The sequence below is a fragment of the Dendrobium catenatum genome, unplaced genomic scaffold, assembly GCF_001605985.2.
Source record: "Dendrobium catenatum unplaced genomic scaffold, ASM160598v2 original_scaffold_96786, whole genome shotgun sequence".
In the NCBI taxonomy this organism is placed as follows: domain Eukaryota; kingdom Viridiplantae; phylum Streptophyta; class Magnoliopsida; order Asparagales; family Orchidaceae; genus Dendrobium; species Dendrobium catenatum.
Window position 1 is genome coordinate 881,596 of NW_021415225.1, and position 18,700 is coordinate 900,295.

The 18,700-nt window shown below is 37.4% G+C and overlaps 2 protein-coding genes across 2 annotated transcripts; one reads left to right on the top strand and one right to left on the bottom strand.

The window, feature by feature from the left end:
- Positions 1–6,027: 6,027 nt before the first annotated feature.
- LOC114578618 (uncharacterized mitochondrial protein AtMg00810-like) lies at positions 6,028–7,251 on the bottom strand. The gene has a single exon (XM_028691978.1). It carries the CDS (start codon positions 7,249–7,251, stop codon positions 6,028–6,030), a length of 1,224 nt encoding a protein of 407 aa, XP_028547811.1.
- Positions 7,252–10,774: 3,523 nt separating this feature from the next.
- On the top strand, positions 10,775–16,467 carry LOC110108997 (sister chromatid cohesion 1 protein 2). Its single transcript, XM_028691979.1, has 6 exons — positions 10,775–11,133; positions 11,888–12,148; positions 13,687–14,327; positions 14,426–14,567; positions 15,725–15,861; positions 15,961–16,467. The coding sequence occupies exons 1-6, from the start codon at positions 10,775–10,777 to the stop codon at positions 16,455–16,457; spliced, it is 2,037 nt and encodes a 678-aa protein (XP_028547812.1). The 3' UTR covers positions 16,458–16,467.
- The last annotated feature ends 2,233 nt before the right edge of the window (positions 16,468–18,700 follow it).

An 18,700-nucleotide genomic window follows, 5' to 3' on the forward strand; every position in this document is an offset into this window, starting at 1 on the left:
TTCTCCACGGCGATCTCACAAACACGGTATACATGCAACAGCCAGCCGGCTTCATCGATACCAAACATCCGCAATATGTATGTAAGCTACACAAATCTTTATACGGTCTTAAGCAAGCGCCGAGACAGTGGTTTCATAAACTCACATCTCTTCTTCTTCAATTCGGGTTCAGGTTTAGTCGTTCCGACCCCTCTCTACTTATATTTCAGCAACATAACGTTCAATTATACTTTCTAATTTACGTTGATGACATTCTTTTAACAGGTAATGATCATGCCATGATTCAGCCACTTATCTCCTATCTCCGATCGCATTTCGCTCTTCAGCAACTTGGCAGCGTATCACTATTCCTTGGAATTCAAATTCTTAAAACTTCCTCTGGATATCTCCTCAATCAACGGCACTATGCTATCAAGAGTCTTCAAGATGCCGGTCTTCACGACTGCAGTCCTGTTCCAACCCCAATGACGCCGACTCAATCTACTCCGATCCCTGACGACGAACTCTTTGCTGATCCTCATCTCTACCGCAAAATTGCAGGAGCTCTACAGTATTTATCAATCACGCGCCCTGATATTGCATTCGCAGCAAATCGAATCTATCAATACATGCATGCTCTGACAAACTACCATTTCCAGCTGCTCAAGCGCCTGCTCCGGTACATCAAAGGCTCACTCAACTATGGTCTACCGATCTCCCCAGACAATCTCTCACTCCGTACGTATGCGGATGCCGATTGGGCTTCCGATAGCTCTGATCGCAAGTCTGTATCTGGCTTCTGTATCTATCTCAGCAATACTCTTATCTCTTGGTCTATTAAGAAGCAAACAACAGTCTCCAAATCATCTACTGAGGCAGAGTATCGCTCTCTTTCTGCTGCTGCCTCCGACGTTCTGTGGCTGCGACGTCTTGTTGAGGAACTTCAGCTACCACAGTCGTCTCCTACCACAATTTACTGTGATAATACCTCGGCGATTGCTCTGGCAAGAAATCTTGTTTTTCACGCTCGCACCAAACATATTGAACTGGATTATCACTTTCTTCGCCAACACATCGACAGCGGAGCTATTATCATCACTCACATATGTTCTGCTGATCAGCTCGCCGACATCTTCACTAAGCCTCTTGCCATCACCAGATTTCAACTCCTCCGTGACAAACTCATCCTTTCTTTACATACGGATCAGTTTGAGGGGGGATAATAGGTGTAACGGTTAGATCCGTACAATGTATCTTAGGCTTCTTTGTAATTACCTGTTGCTTATTTTGTCTTTAGTCTATATATACTTTATTTTGTAACTTTAACAGATTAAGTAATACAATTCATATTTTTCCTATCTGCTATGTCCACCTTCTTCTCCTTCTTCGTTTTCATTCTATTAAATGTATGTCATGTTGATATATTTATCAAATCTCTTCCAAACAAATCTTTTCATTCTTCAATCTAAATTGAAGATTCTAAGCGACTCTTTAATTTAAGGGAAGATGATAACATATTTCATTATTGCAACTAATGATATTTCAAAAAGCTGCTATTCTTTGTCATCTTGCAATCACTAATTATACTATGCTTATCTCTGTCGTTCATTTACAACAACACATGCATCTCAACCCTTCATCTCTTATTTATGTTATGAACAGTTGTTGCCTTTCTCATATAAGGCCATTTCATTTCACTATTGAAGGTTAGTGAAATGAATAGGGTTGATTCCTCTAATTCTTCTCCTTCTTCTTTTCTCTACTAAGTTTCGTATTGCAGGTTGAAGTGAAGTAAGTTATCAAGGATAGATGGTCTGCTGAATTATTTTTCTTAAAAAGGAGAGAATGACGACTAAGAAGATAGGTATTAGCCTCAGTAGAAAGCGAACGTCTGACAATGGTGGTGATCTTGAGCGTCGACCTAGTTTGTAAGGCCAAGCATTGACATTGGTGATGACGTCAAACACTATCTATGGTAGCAATAATGGGCTTCAGCCATCAAGCGACGATCAAGCGACGATGGTGTTATTGTTGGCGTTGGTGTTGATAATGGACATTGATATTATGGTGACGAGAAGTGTTAACCTTAACGAAGTGGCTATAGCATTGTTGTCAATGATATTGATACATCCTCTAAAATTTATTCTGATCGGGCACGAATCTCGAGGTAAAATCAAGTTGGAAACTTCCAAAATTAAAATTGGGACCGTCCGAACTCCGATTTTAGCAAACTTAAGTCAAACTAAACGTCTCATAAATACGAACCCAATGACACCAAATTCGACTCAATTCGAGCCCAAATGGGTCTGAATCGAGGGTCCGAAGAGTTATTTGAAGGTTCAAACCAATATTTAGATTACCAAACACTTTCCAAACGTGACATGCTTATAGTCTAATCAAGCAGCTCGACAAGATGAATCCAACGAGCCTAAGATTGCAGAATTCCGACATCATTAAGACCTTCAAATATCTAACGAATGGTCCACAATCAAGGGATTCAACATCGGCCATCCATCCAAATCACTCCATATTTGCCCTTGATTTTCCTCTTATTTACGGGCCATGCCACTCTAGGAAATTTATAAATAGACCCTCATCCCTCTTGAAAAGGGACCCTAAGCTAAAGGATTCAAGAGAGATATCAGAGATCACTCTTGCCTCCTTGCCTCCTCAACCACTGCCAGATCACCACTTGAGGCCCTCACTTCCGCATGACCACTACCTGAGGCACTGAGCTCCGCCGGACTACCACTTTGAGGCTCTAAGCTCCATCGGACGACCATTTGAGACCCTCACTTTCGCCAGACCACCACCCGAGGCATTCACTTTCTCCAGAACACCACCTGAGATCCTAAGCTTTGTCGGACCACCACTTGAGGCCTTGAGCTCCACCAGACCACCACCTAAAGCCCTAAGCTCCATCGGACCACTGCCTAAGGCCTGAGCTCTATCGGACCATCGTTTGATGCCCTGAGCTCCGCTTGACCACCACCCGAGGTGCTCACTTCTGCCGGACCACTACTTGACACTATGAGCTCCACTGGACCACCGCCTGAGGCCCTGAGCTCCGCAGGACCACCGCCTGAAGCCCTGACTCCGCCAGACCACCACCTGAAGCCCGGAGTTCCGTCAGACCATCAAGTGACGCCGGACTATCATCTATGTTTGTCTATATATTTCAACTTTTTAGTTGACATTTGTAATCTGATAGCCCTCAAGGATGAGTCAATCTGCTGTAATATACTTAAATTCTAGTGGAATCATTTTCAACTGGGCCAGGCCCCGTAGTTTTTCCCCTTTCTAAGATTTTTCATGTAAAAAATTTGTGTTCTCTATGTGTGAGATGGATATCCGTGCGCTAAGACGTATGATCATAACTCTATCGCCGAGTATATTCTAGCACGTAGCAGATAACATTGTTAATTATGATGGGCATTGACGTTGTTAGAGAAGATGAGGATTAACATCATTGGTGATGGTGGACGACCTTGCCATTGGTAATAATGAGATTGTTGGCAATGATATCGACAATGTCGTTATCTTTAACATCGTTAACTACTATGAGTGATAACATTGTGGGATATGATGGGCATCGACATTGCTAGAGAAGCTAGATGAGGATTAACATCATTGGTGATGGTGGATGACCATGTCATTGGTAATAATGAGGTTGTTGGCAATGACAGAAGTTGGCGTTATGACGAATATGAGCAAGGGTGGGCGCCCACGTGCATTTGATATGTTTGGATTATTTGATTTACAAATTAGCTAAAGTAATTAATTTCATATATAAAAAAATAGAAAATCAAACCAACCAAACTAAATCTAACTAAACTTTAATTTGATCAGTAAAATTTAATTTTGGATGAACCAAAATGTAATTAATTTTAACGGTTCATCTAATTATCTTTAGAATAATATCAAATAATCTTTGTTAAAATTTATAGCTTTGAGATGTGGAATAAATAATATCCAAGTTGATATTTATATCACTTATTTATTTACATGATTTTATTAATTTAATCTTAAAAAAATTAATATAATTCAATTTTTTTATTTAGTTGATCTTCGGAAGCAAAATCTAAGCTAATAACTAAAAATAAAATAAAATTAATGCTTCGTTTGGGACGGCTTTTTTATTGCTTTCTAAAACGGAATTTTAGTACAAAATTTTTTATTTTTGTATTAAAACTCCGTTTTAGAAAGCAATAAAAAAAACCGTCCCAAACGAAGTCTAAAATTGCAATCAATAACTGAACCAATTCCTTAATAATCGAACATATACTTCACTAATCGAATCAAATAAATCAAATAAGATCGATTCTATTCGATCTATTTTTTAGATAATATCTAATCAAGTAGGACCCATAAAATATAGTTGTCTTTGCTTCCAATCAAGATACATAACGTTTGCACTTTGCCGGCAGCGGCACCCAGGAATTCAAATTATTTTTAATTTAATATTTTTTTTTCATATTAAGTGCCGAAGCATATTATTTACCTACATTATTATTCGAATGCGGAAAATGGGTGTAAGGTTTTATTTGGGATAATTTTTTTATTATTTTTTCAAATAATTTTTTTTAAAAAAAATATTATTTTAAGTAATATTAAATAAGTCATGACAAACGAAGCTAAGTGAGTTCATGAGCTGGTCGGATTAGACTTCATAGATAACTCCTGAGTCAAATTTAATAAGCTATCAAGTCAAATTTAAGTCAGCCCCGACTGAATTGATTGCTGATTAGCTCGCTAGTCCGCGAGCCGAAAGTTTCCGGCCGCTCAGCCACCGTGTCCGTCTTTGCGGCTGAAGTGTAATCAACGCAGAGAAGAGTGAAGCGATTAAGCGTCGTTTAGGAGAGGGGCTATTCTGTAATTTAAAAATCCAACGCTTTGTATTTCGCGTTGCTGTAATTTTAAATGTTTTACCTCTTCTCTGTCTTCTCCCGTACGCCGCTGTTTCTTCCACCGGAAGAAGCTCTGACTCCAGACTCCAGTAGTTTGCTCACCGCAATTCCAATTATAACACCATGGCTTCTCTCCCCCGCTTCGTCATTAGAGAAGTAGAAGAAGAATAACAGGAAGAATAAAGAAAAGGTTGAACAAGCAGCCATGTTTTACTCACTATCTCTTCTGTCGAGGAAAGGACCTTTGGGCACCATTTGGATTGCCGCATACTGCTTCAAGAAGCTCAAAAGGGGGCAGATTGATTCTACTGACATTTCTTCAACTGTAGGTATTGGCAACCTTTTTCTCTCTTTCTTCTTTTATTTTTATTTTTTCAGTTGCTGCGTAGCATTTTAGAAGGATAGGAATGGATATCTTCTTCCTTTGGGTTTCGGGTATGGTTAGAATGGATATGGAGTATTAATAAATGAAGGGACAAAGAGGGACTTCTGATGAGGATGCCATTTTATTTAGCTACTTATATTTTGTGGTTGATTCGAAGTCCAGGGTTTTTTTTTTTTTCTGTTACCGGGTTTTTCATGGAGAGGCTGTAAGGTCAGATGCAATGTAGGAAACTTGGGGAGTTTCTATTGATTTTTAAATATGAAATAAGCGTTTTAGAGTCTATTGTCAATAACCCAATTGCTTGAACTGTCAATCTAATCACTCTACCCAAGAACTCATAAATTTGTAGTTTGTGATGTTTATTACATTAACTAAGCCTTGATTGACTAAGCCTTCTGATATGTGAACTTTCATCTCTGCAATCCCAGCGGGTTTGAGAAGCAGTAATCTTGTCCGGTACCTTTGCAAGAGTTCTTAGATAGTTAATTTTGATTAAAAAAGGCTGTGATTAGATGTAGAAATTAATCTTACCGAGACAAGAACATATCAGAAAGAGGATATAGCTAAAGTGTAATATTATTATCTCTACTATCGAGAATACAAAAGTACCGCCTGCTCTTATATAGAGTGGATGGTAGAACTAGTTATACATAATTACAAAGAAACCAGGAAAGTTCTGGATATATGCAGTACGCCGAATACATATATGTTTATATTCTAATATGCCCCGTCAAATTGATGGATCTTGAACTATCATCAATTTGCTCCTAAGATCTTGGAACCGAGGCGTTGAGAGTGACTTCGTAAAAATGTCAGCGATTTGATCCTTGTGCTGATCGGATGTAGAACAATGTGATTTTGTTGAATATGGTCACGTATGAATTTCTGATCAATTTCAACGTGTTTCGTCCGGGAATGAAATACTGGATTGTTGGCTAGAGCTATTGCCGACATATTGTCACAATAGAGATTTGTTGGATAGTTTTGTGAGATGCCGAAATCTGTAAGAAGCCTGCGTAGCCAGATAATATCTGACGTGAGGGCCGCCAGTGCCCTATACTCCGATTCTGTTGAAGATCGAGAAACTGTATTTTGCTTCTTTAGCGTCCAGGAAATGAGAGTGTCACCCAAGAATGAACAGAAACCAGTTGTTGATTTTCTTGTGATAGGGTCGCCGGCCCAATCCACGTCTGAAAAGGATTTTAAAACAAGATCAGTTTTAGTGATAGGTAAACCGAAGTGTAACGTACCTTTGATGTATCTGAGCAATCGTTTGAGCAAATAGAAATGTTTTTGAAGAGGTTCATGCATGTGTTGCGATAGGAGATTAACGCTAAACGAAATGTCAGGGCGAGTTAAAGTTAAATACTGTAGAGCTCCCGTAATGCTGCGATACTGTGCGGGATTTTCATTAAGGAAAACAGAGGTGTATTCAGACGGAAGCTTCGTGCACGTAGGATTTGCTAGCGGGTTGCAGAGGGTAAGATCCGCCTGCTGAAGGATCTTGAGCGCGTATTTGGCCTGAGAGAGGAAGTAAGAATTGTTAGATTTCGAAATTTTTATGCCTAAGAATTCACTTACTTGGCCAAGGCGTTTCATTGCAAATTCTGAGTCAAGTCGCGTCAGGATGTGGTTAATATGTTGTTGATTATTTCCTGTAATTAATATATCATCAACATATATAAGTAAGAAAATACTGACTTGAGCCTTGGGATAGATTAGAAGCGAAGGGTCAGCTTGACTGTGTGAGAAACCGAGCGTGAGAAGAAATGCCGTGAACCTGTTGTACCATTGGCGCGGCGCTTGTTTTAGTCCATAGATGGCTTTATTTAAGCGACATACATGTTGTGGTCTAGTGCTATCTTCAAAGCCTTTAGGTTGCTTTATATATATAGTTTCGGACAAGTTGCCATGCAAGAATGCGTTGGCTACATCCAACTGCTGCACCGGCCAGTTGAAGTATAATGCGATTGATAGCATTATACGGATGGTAGGTAGTTTAACGATCGGACTAAACGTTTCGGTATAGTCCGTGCCAAACTCTTGATTGTTACCTTGCGCAACTAGTCGTTTTTTATATTTAGCAATTGATCCATCAGTATGAAACTTTGTACGGTATGTCCAACGACTTCCGAGAATTGATGTATTTGCTGGAGGCTCTACAAGACACCATGTGCCTTGTGTTTCTGAAGGGCTAAAACTTCTTCTGACATTGCTTGACGCCAATGGATGTATTTTGCAGCCTCTGCAAACGTGGATGGATCTTGCACAATGTCTTGAGAGTTCTGCACATGAATCAGATTTAAGCGAGATGCGGGTTTAAGATATCCCGTTTTGCTTCTTGTGATCATGTGATGTTTTTGAAGCAGATGGGATTGCTGATGTTGTGAGTCGTCATTGTGAGATGCAGATAAATCCATATTAGAAATTTGTAATTCCTGAGGGACGTTCGGCTGAATATTTGACAAACTATGCTGATCACGAGACTGAGCTGAAACATTTGAAGACATACTAATAGATGCTGGTGTTAGTAATAAAGGACAAATAAAAATTTTATCAGTATTAGTAGAAGACTTGGAATTGGAGAAAGGGAACTTGTCTTCATTAAAACGAACCTGTATGGAAATCGAAATTTTGTTCGTAAGCATGTTAAGGCATTTGAATCCCTTATATACTTCGGAATAGCCAAGAAACGCACATTTTTGAGCTGACGGTTGTAGCTTGGTACGAGTTTGGGGATGAAGTAACGGATAGCATTCACAACCGAAAATTTTTAAATCATTGTAAACAGGTTTCTTGTTAAACAGAAGTTCAAGAGGGGATTTATTGTTGGTGTTAAGAGACGGTAAACGGTTAATTAAATACACTGAGGTAGTTACCGCATCGGGCCAGTAAATATGTGGCATGGAAGCTGTAAAGAGAAGTGTGCGTGTTGTTTCGATGATATGACGATGCTTCCTTTCAGCTAACCCGTTTTGTTCCGGGGTATATGGACAGGAGAGCTGATGTGTAATGCCTTGCCGTGTCAAGTAATTTTTGAATGCAGTGTTTACATATTCTGAGCCTCCGTCAGTTCGCAAGATTCTAACGCGATAATCTGTTAAGCGTTCCAGCTGGGTTTGAAAATTAACAAATGTCTGAAACACATCAGATTTATAACGTAAAGGGAAAATCCAGGTGTAACGTGAAAAGTCATCAATGAAAATGACATAAAACTTGAAACCTTGGCAAGACAACGGCGGTGCCGGGCCCCAGACATCTGAGTGAATGAGAGCTAATGGAACCGTTTGACGGTTTGCAGAACAATTAAAAACAAGCTTATGAGATTTAGATGCAATGCAAGAATCACATTGGTTTATATGAGTGTTTATTTTCAGTTTGGGGTTACAATGTGCAATAAAATCGAAAATGCGTTTGTGAGGATGGCCTAATCTATGATGCCAAGTATGAGCCGCCATCGTGGAGGCAGCAAGAGCATGATGATGATGTGCCGGAGACGCCACTGGAATCTTGTAGAGACCACTATTACATGGTCCTTGATATAAAATTTGTTGTGTCGCCAGATCCTTCAACATAAAACCAGAAGGATAAAAAATAATAGAAATGTTGTTGTCTTTTGTTAGTTGAGAAATCGACAATAAATTAAACTTAAGAGAAGGATTGTGGAGAATTTACGATAAACGCAGCTTACGAGCAGGGGTCGGGAGAATGGCCGCCCCGGTATGAGCGATGTTTACCGAGGTGCCATCACCAACTGTAATGTTATCTTGACCAAGATATGGTTGAGCGATAGACATATTGTCCATCGAGTTTGTGAGGTGAGATGAAGCACCCGAATCCAGGTACCAAGTGGAATCCGGTGGATCAGCTCCTGCTATGAGAGCTGTGGCAGAGTTCTTGCTTGAGGGAATGTATTGGGGGTTGAGCCGATGCCAATATGTTTGAGCCGAATGACCCTTTTTGTAGCAGATTTGGCAAAGAACCCCTGCATTTGAATTGGTTCGGCTTGATGTCGATGTATTTTGTTGTTCAGAGACGCGGGTTTTGTTGGCGAAGATATTTTCATTCTTGCTTCTTGATCTACGACCTCTGCCCATGTTTGTAAACAGGGCCATACTGGAATCATGAGCCGAGGAGTATCGCGCAGCATCGGAGGCGAGATTAATTTCCTCGCTGAGCAGAAGTGGATAAAGTTGATCAAGTGTCAGCGACGACGAGGTGGTTCTTATTATGGTCTTGAACGATTGTTATTGTTGTGGAAGACCATTTAGAATGTAGTGTATGATGTCTTCTTGATCCACGGTAGAACCTGCTGCGGCTATTTGATCAACAATTGCCTTGATCTCCGATAGGTAGACAGTCATGGAGTTGTTCTTGAGCGCAACATTATGTAATGCGTTTTTTAACTGGATAATCTTCGAGCGATTTGTTGCTTGAAAGCGTGTCGCAAGAGCTACCCAGATCTGTGCAGTGGAATCTAGCGAAATTACATACGGAAGAATTGAAGAGGAAATGGTAAAACAGATAGAAGCTGAGAGATTCTGATCCATTAGCACCCATTGGGTATAGCTAGGATTGATCGACGAGGAACCGTCAGGATTTTGCAGAGATTGCGAGGGAGGCGAAATGGTAGGATCAAGAAACTGAAGAAAGCCATTTGCTCTCAAAGTTTGAGAATTTGGGATTTCCAGATGAGAAAATTGTCCGGAACAAGAGGAGAAGTGACGAGGTTTCTAAGATTTAAAACCACGAATTTTAGATTAGCCGGAATCGTTGATTCATCGGACAGAGACGTCGCACTTCGATCTTGAAGGCGAGAGGAAGCTGTGTCGGTCATAGCTTAGGATCGGAAGCCTTTTCCTGATACCATGTAGAAACTAATCTTACCGAGACAAGAACATATCAGAAAGAGGATATAGCTAAAGTGTAATATTATTATCTCTACTATTGAGAATACAAAAGTACCGCCTGCTCTTATATAGAGTGGACGGTAGAACTAGTATTACATAATTACAAAGAAACCAGAAAAGTTCTGGATATATGCAGTACGCCGAATACAGATATGTTTATATTCTAATATTAGAGTTGTGTATTACTGAAATCTACCAATATCTTTGTAGGAGTCACGTCCATGTTGCTATTTTTATGATCCTGTTGTTCTATTTTCAAGCCAATTTTGAATTGAATCAACTTAATTTTATATTAGTCAAGTATAACCCTATCAATTATCAACTTAGGTTTCTTTTGGGACGGGATTTTTAATGTTTCTTGAAGCAATTTTTTAGTTAAAAAATTAAAATATTTGTACTAGAAAGCTGCTTTAAGAAGCAGTAAAAAAGCCATCCCAAACGAAGCCTTAATTAGCAGATTGTAAGAAATATCATTTTTCAATTGTTCAGAACCTAATTTGGAAGCTTTGAACTGTGGTTACTATTATTCACCTAGCTTCTCATTCTGCTAACTTACCTTCTTCCTCTGCTTAACGATTCTTACAGATAAAATTATGCCCGAAATTCAAATTTCTCATAGAGTATTGGCTCAACTTCTTCTTGGTATTGTCAAGATATTCTCAAAGAAGGTGGACTTTCTCTATGATGCGTGCAATGAGGCATTAAATCAAATGAGAAAGTCTCTTCCTTCTATACAAGGGATTGCACAGAACAAAGCTAGTGCTAGGCCAAGAAAGCGTCTCAGAGGCAATAAAGAAGTAACTTCTGCCATAGATCATGTAGCTAAGACAATGAAGGAGCATGCCAGCGAGCAACAGATAGAAACAATGCTTGCCTCATACCACGAGGTTACTGTTACTCTTCCAGATCGATTTGAACTTGATTCATTTGATTTTGGTATCTTGGATGATGGGTGAGAATGAAAAAAATCTTATAGTTCTCAAAGTTTGATTTTTTATCAATCATCTGTTCAAATTATTTTCTTTCCATGCAGAGATAATGGAGGAAGTCATCAGCATCCAACTCCTATAGGTATTTTTTTTGGAACTGCCTCTCTAATTTGTATGCTATCTTATATCTTGTATGTATGTGTCTTAACCTAGATGGTTGATAGTTGGTCTGGATGTATTTTATTCTGATAATTAGATACAAAAGGATTTCTCGCTATGTATGGGTTTCCTCAAGTAACTAGTCAATCTTATTGTTCTTTTTTTATGCCTGCTAAACGAGAGATTATTCTGTGCGGACACAAGACGGGAGAACCGTCCGGTACCAGTTTGGCACCGAGCGTCGGTACCGTGCTCGGTACCGAGCATGTTACACTTTTAGGATGACGTGGTGCATTTTTGTTGGTCTCTGGATGACGTCCAGACTCCGCACAGAATAAAGATTCCTGCTAAACAGGCAAATTTGCTTTTATTTTTATATCTGAAAGAATGGATAACATCTGAAAGTTGGGGCAATGCGCTTATGAAAAGTGAGAATGAATTGGAATTATGCCTCTCTGATTTGGATTGTTGATCTTTTTTTTACATTTTTTTAAATGCTGATATGAAATAGTTACGTTAATACCTCTTAGTTTTTTAATCCATGTTTGTGATCTAATAAAAGGCCAAATTTTCGGAACGAGCTTAACGTTTATGTAATTTAGCTGGAGTGTGATGAAGGTATAATTTAAAAAAGAGCCAATACGCACTCCTTTTTGGCGCATTCAAAGAATGCGCCGAACAAAATGGCGCATTCGCCCTTCAGAAAAGCGCATTACGTAGAAACGCGTGGAATGCACGCTTCTATCCGGCGTATTCTTTAGACTGCGCCCTTCTATCAAGCGCATTTAGTCCAGTCCACTGCCTGCCAGCGCAAAATGAGGAAAAATTGGCTTGTAGCGGGGGGCAAGATCTGCGAAATCCGCGAAAGAAGTTGGGGAGGTGCGGAAATTGATGCCGGCTGTTGAATTTGGGTGGTTGGGAGCTGATTATTGATGATGGGTTTGAAGACCGAATAGCTTTAAAAGGGGCAGTCTGCATTCGTTTTCTCCCACTCCTCCTTCAGCGAAGTTCTTTTCAAACTTTCGGTGTTAAAATTTTAAGGTATGTTTTTTTTTTAGTTTTGTATTTTCTAAGCTGTTATGTTAATGTTGTAATATTTTTGTAAGAGTTTTAGCATATGTTAGTTGAATTATTATTTATATAAGTTGTTAATGTTGAAATTTATATATCATTTTACTTTTTTTTGTTCACAGTCAGTTGAAATATAACTATAAAGTTGTAATTATATTTACAAACAAATCTACAACTTTATAGTTACATTTCAACTGACTGTGAAAAAAAAAAGTAAAATGATACATAAATTTCAACATTAACAACATACATAAATAATAATTCAACTAACCTATGCTAAAACTCTTAAAATAATATTACAACATTAACATAACAGCTTAGAAAATACAAAACTTAAAAAAAAAACATACCTTAAAAATTTAACACCGAAAGTTTGAGAAGAACTTCGCTGAAGGAGGAGTGGGAGAGTGGGAGAAAACGAATGCAGGCTGTCCCTTTTAAAGCTCTTCGGTCTTCAATCTCATCATCAATAATCATCTCCCAACCACCCAAATTCAACAGCCGACATCAATTTGCACACCTCCCCAACTGCTTTCGCGGATCTTGCCCCCCGCTACAAGCCAATTTTTCCTCATTTTGCGCTGGCAGGCAGTGGATTGGTTAAATGCGCTTGATAGAAGGGCGCAGTCTAAAGAATACGCCGGATAGAAGTGCGCATTCCACGTGTTTCTATATAATGCGCTTTTCTGAAGGGCGCATTCAAAGAATGCGCCATTTTGTTCGGCGCATTCTTTGAATGCGCCAAAAAGGAGTGCGTATTGGCTCTTTTTTAAATTATACCTTCATCGCGCTCCTTCTGCTAAATTACATAAACATTAAGCTCGTTCCGAAAATTTGGCCCTAATAAAATGTCTTTGTTGTTAAACATTTGATCTGTTCTAATTATCTTAGTTTTTGTCATAAAGCTTTTTTTTTTTGTTAGAAGTTTTATACAGCTTGGGCTCAATAGATGAACAACATGCTTAGTCTTCTTAAGTTATTTATGGGTGTGGTGTGACTCAAGTTTTCTGTGTAGCAGATGAATGGAACGACAATAGGAGTTCTAGGCCTTCATATTTGATGGAGGTATCTTACCTTGTTTTAATTAATGTTCTCATAGAAACTCATTTTTACATGCTAATGTTACTTTCTAGTTTCTATTGTATTCATTGCCAAATGATGGGAGTTTTACAAAATGCAGTGTCTCGCCAATGAGGTTGTCGGTCTTTCGGAATATAATTCTTCTTGCTTTACGCCTCTAGCTGAGTATGTAGTCCAAAGACCTTTTTTACTTTTTACTTACGAAGTACCATTGAGGATGATAACGCTTTTTCTGAATTTACTAAGTTCTGAAACTTCTATTACAGCGTTCTTCCATCCAGCATGATGGATGTTGATCTTGAGTTTAGTGATGCTCACCACAACTCAAGCAACTTTGCTAGCGTTCAGAAATCTCTGGAGAAATTGCACTATGGAGGAGAGCTTGAGAAGCCAATATGTTTATCTGGAAACCAGCCTTTACAGGATGAGATACAGGAGAGCCATGTTCCTTCAAATCATAAACAGACAGGATCTTCAATCGAAGATGAGATCCTACCTGTTGAAGAGCAAAGAAATATAACAGAGATAATCAACTTACAGGGGGAAAAGACATCAGGCATAATGAATGTTGATCCTGAGCTTAGTGAAACTCACAATCCAAGCAGCTTTACTGGATTTCAGAAATCTCTGGAGGAATTTCACCAAGGAGAAATTTTTGAGAAGCAAGCGTGTTTATCAGGAAGTGCTCATTTAGATAATGCGATCCTGGAGAGCCATATACCAGTAAATCATGAACAGGCAATGCTGCCAGATGGAGATAATATCCTATCTGTTGAAGAGCAAATAAAACTACGAGAGAAAATCAATTTACTGGAAGAGTTAACATGTAAAAGTGGGAAAGATAAATCTATCAGTGAGGAGCATCCTGATGCTTTGCCCTTAGATAAACAAAAACCAAGCATCTCAGGTATTATTCCAAAGAATTGAGCTGAAATTTGGAACGTTTGATTTTTTTTTGAATTTATTTGTTTTTTTATTACCAATTGCTGTGTTACTCAATGCAAGGTAGATTGATGACCCTTTGTTTCTTTGGTTCAGAGACAGCCTCTCCGAAATTTATGCTTCCCACTCCAGCTATTAAAGAAAGCTCTCGGGTGTTGAGGAAGAGAAAGAAGAAATATGAAGAATGCATCATTCTGTCGAATGAGTGAGTATTGCTTTTTAATGATATAAGCAAATTGTATTGTAACTGATTGGGCGTTTCACTCAGGATTCATAGCTTTGTGCCAAATTCTAATTGTCTCTCTGTTTCCCATTTTTACCATTAGATCTCTCAAATTTAATCTTTTTTTTTTTTCTTTGAATTCCTCATTGTTCTAAAAGATAAATTAATGGCTAAATGACCAAATGCCCTCCCTATCGGATCAATTTCAAATAGTAGAAAAGTATGCAGTAGAAATATCAAGTTGTTATTCCTCTGTCATATGTTCTTGAATAGTTGAACAAATTCAGGATTTGATCACTAGTATATAAAGTTAAATTTCAACACCTCTTGGTCCCACTCCTTATTAAGTAGTATTAGAGTTAATGGTTCAACTGAGTTTGAATAATTTATGTGATTTGTAGGTCTCATAAGTATTTAGTACCTTCTTTTAGGGCTGGCTTAGATTTTGCAATTGGTGACTCTCATAGTGGGGCATCATGTGGGTATGGAGAGCTCTAAGATCATCTGCAACCGAACTGCATGCCACCGTATGCCCTTGGCCATTCGGTCCATTCGAACTCCAAATGTTATGCCAAAGTTAGGCAAGTGAATAGTGCGACACCAATATTGGCGCCGAACTGTTCACCTACGCCAAATAATTGGGCTACATGATTTGCTCAAGAAGCGCACAAAAGAGTGGAAAAGCACATGAAAGATGAGAAAATGGTTACCTTTGTAGGAAATGCTTGAAAGAAGAGAGAAAATGCCGTTCGATTGGAGATGAATTACTGCATTTTAAAATTTTGCTGCATTTTGGAGTGGAAAATGAGTTTTTCCTTTGGAGATGCCCTAATGTGGAGGAGAATTTTAAGGCACATAGGCATTTGGTTTAGAATTATATAGGATGGTTGAAAAATATATTGATGTAGAAATACTAACAGTTAGTTCTCATCCATAAATTTTTGGGCTTATAGCTGGTACTAATTTATCAAGCTCAAATTCAATCCCTCATCAGACAGCATTAATTTATGCATCTTTTTGGAGCATAACTCTATTGCATAAAAAATATGTTGAAATTAGATTATGCGTTCTTTTTGGACATAGCATGTAATTTTTATTTGATGATTTTGAATTTCCCATCTTTTTCTTGCTTTTGGCAGGGTTATGAGGCAAAGCATACATGACGCAAGTGATTTACTATGTAAACGAAGGAAATTACCTCATACTTATCTTGACATTTGGAAGTTCTCGAGATTCTCAAATAGTTGCCAGAGTTTTACCGATCCTTTGATTCCTTGTATGCTTAGTCCTCTTTATCTTTTTGCTTTGGAGCACCTTAGCGCACTAGTTTTCACAATTTTCATGACTAACATTAATGAGCTAGTTTCTGTCACAGTTTCTGCTCCAGCACAAGAAAAACTGCCTCAGAAGTCATTGCAACAACTTTCAAAGAAATCTGCAGATGGCGTTATTGATTCAACCAACTTGAAAGATGGAATGCCTCATGAATCTTCAAATACGGAAATAGAAACAGAAGGCTTGATGCAAAAAATGGACAAAATGCCAGAAGCTTCGATGCCAAATCTGGACAGAATATCTCATTATCTGCCAAAGGAATCTACAGTTTGCCATATCGATCCAACCAACATGGAAGATAGCATGCCTCATATCGATCCAACCAACATAGAAACAGAAGTTTTGATGCAAAAACTAAACAGGACCTGTCTAACCCCACCGAATTCCTTAGACCACAGAGCTAATTCCCTGGAAACTGTTAGCAAAGAGTTCACTTCGCCAGAAGCTTCAGATAATCAATTGGAAATGACGGTACAGTTTGACTTTGAAGTTTCGTTTGGGATGACTTTCTTGTTGCTTCTTAAAGCAGCTTTCTAGTATAAAAATTTTAATTTGTTTACTGAAAAGCTGATTTAAGAAGCAACAAAAAAGCCGTCCCAAATGAGAAGCCTGAGTATGCATATAAATTTTCTATCTGAGGTTTACTAGGTTTCATAAAATTGCTGTGTTTGTTCAGGAGCTTTGCTTTCTTGGGGATGATATTGATAAACAAGGTATTCATTCATTTAAACAGTGTTATGCACATCAATTTCTGTTGTCCTTCAGTTCCATATTCATTCTTTCATTGTCTTGCAGATAATGGATGGTCACCAAGTACAAGGTAGGTAGACATATTAATTAAGGCTTCGTTTGAGATGGCTTTCTTGTTGTTTCTTAAAGCTATTTTTTAGTACAAAAATTAAAAAAATTGTACTAAGAAACTACTTTAAAAAGCAGTAAGAAAGCCGTCCCAAATGAAGCCTAAATGTCCTCTTAACTTGAATGTTATTGAAATTTTGGCTACATCATATTTCACAGAGCAGCAGCACAGTACCTTTATAATAGGTTTCTGAGACTAAGGGAGCAAAAACAAGATATGGCTTTGAGTTTGGCACAGATTCTTGAAGGAAAAACAAGAGCAACATGTGCCAGATTCATTTACGAGGCACTGGTATTGTTCATACTGCCTCATATTTTTTATAGTTCATACAAGAAGACCAATATTTTTCTACAGTTTCTTTGCATGTGATGATGACTCTGTTGCGCCATTTAAGTTATATAATTTGTTTTGGTTTTTTCAGACATTGAAGACATATGGATGCATAGATGTTATACAGAACATTCCTTATGGTGATGTCTCTATATCTGCAACTCCAGTACTGGAGTCTTTTCATAAAGTTTCCATGTGAGGAGGCTTTTGTTACAAAGGAAGTTTTGCAGGAATCCATTTTTGTATATCTCCATGCTTTATTTTATCTCGGACTCCTTTTTTTTTTTTATCTGTCGCTGTAAATTCAAGATTTTCTTTGGCTTTGTGAAAAAAAAAAAGTTTTTTATTGAGGAAATAGCCTTTGAAGTCTTAAATAGAAAGCTTGTTTTTAAAAAAAAATTATGTTTTAGACTTTATTTATTTATTGTGTATGTTTTAAGCTATATATGACTGTTTTTAGAGGTCTTGCTGCAATTTTCATTAGAACCTTCTTGAATGTTCTACCAGACGAGAATGATAATGGAGCGACCAAATTTCTAATGCCCTAAAATATCTTTGCTAATGCTACAAAATGACTTATATATGAGGGAAGCTTATGGTATTAATTATGTTTGAAAGGTAAAATTTGTTTGATAATCATTTACATTTTAACCGATATTCATTTTATGATGTAATAAAAAAGTTAAATTTGAATATTTTTTATAATTAATAATTTTGATTATGGATTAGGGTTTGTGACAATACAGGAAAATATATATTATATATTTTACAAGATAAAAAAAAATCAAATTCTTTTATATAATCACTAAAAAGAGATATTTATCGAAGATCTTGATTGTGTCTGTAACATTACATATGAATGAGCTCAAAGACTTAGGCTTTGTTAGTGATGATTTTTTGCTGTTTTTTAAAATAGATTTTTATGTAAAAATTAAAATTTTATACTAGAAAGTTGTTTTAAGAAGCAATAAGAAAATAATTTCAAACAAAACTTTAGGCTTCGTTTTGGGATAATTTTCTTTCTACTTCTTAGTGTAGTTTTTTAGTTAAAGAAACAAAATTTTTTAATAGAAATTTATTTTAAGAAGCAAAAAAAATGTCATTCCAAACAAATTCTTAGAACTCATTTTGAATGTATAATTCCGTCTGCATTAAAGAAAGGGAAAATTCTTAAGATCATGACATTCCAATTTAATTTGAAACATGATGAGATTAAAAGAGTTATAAATATTTAATGTCTTCAAAAATTTTACATAATCACATAAATATGAATGCATTTTTTGCGTTAGAAAATTTTAAAATTAAGTGTAAGACTACTCAAACTCTAATTTCAAACAAATTTGTAGTCAAATTGAATGTTTCGACAAGATGAACTCAACGATATCAAAATAGATTCGAATCCAACTGAATTTAAATCAAGCACTTGAAACATATTTGAAAATTTCAGATCATCAATTGAATAATTAAATGACCTTTAAATCTTTCTTGTTTATATTCAAATAGAGTAGTTCCATGAGACGAATCAAATAGACCAAAATTGCTTGATCATGAGATTTCCAAAGGAACCTAAATTGTGAATTGTTGCGGACTA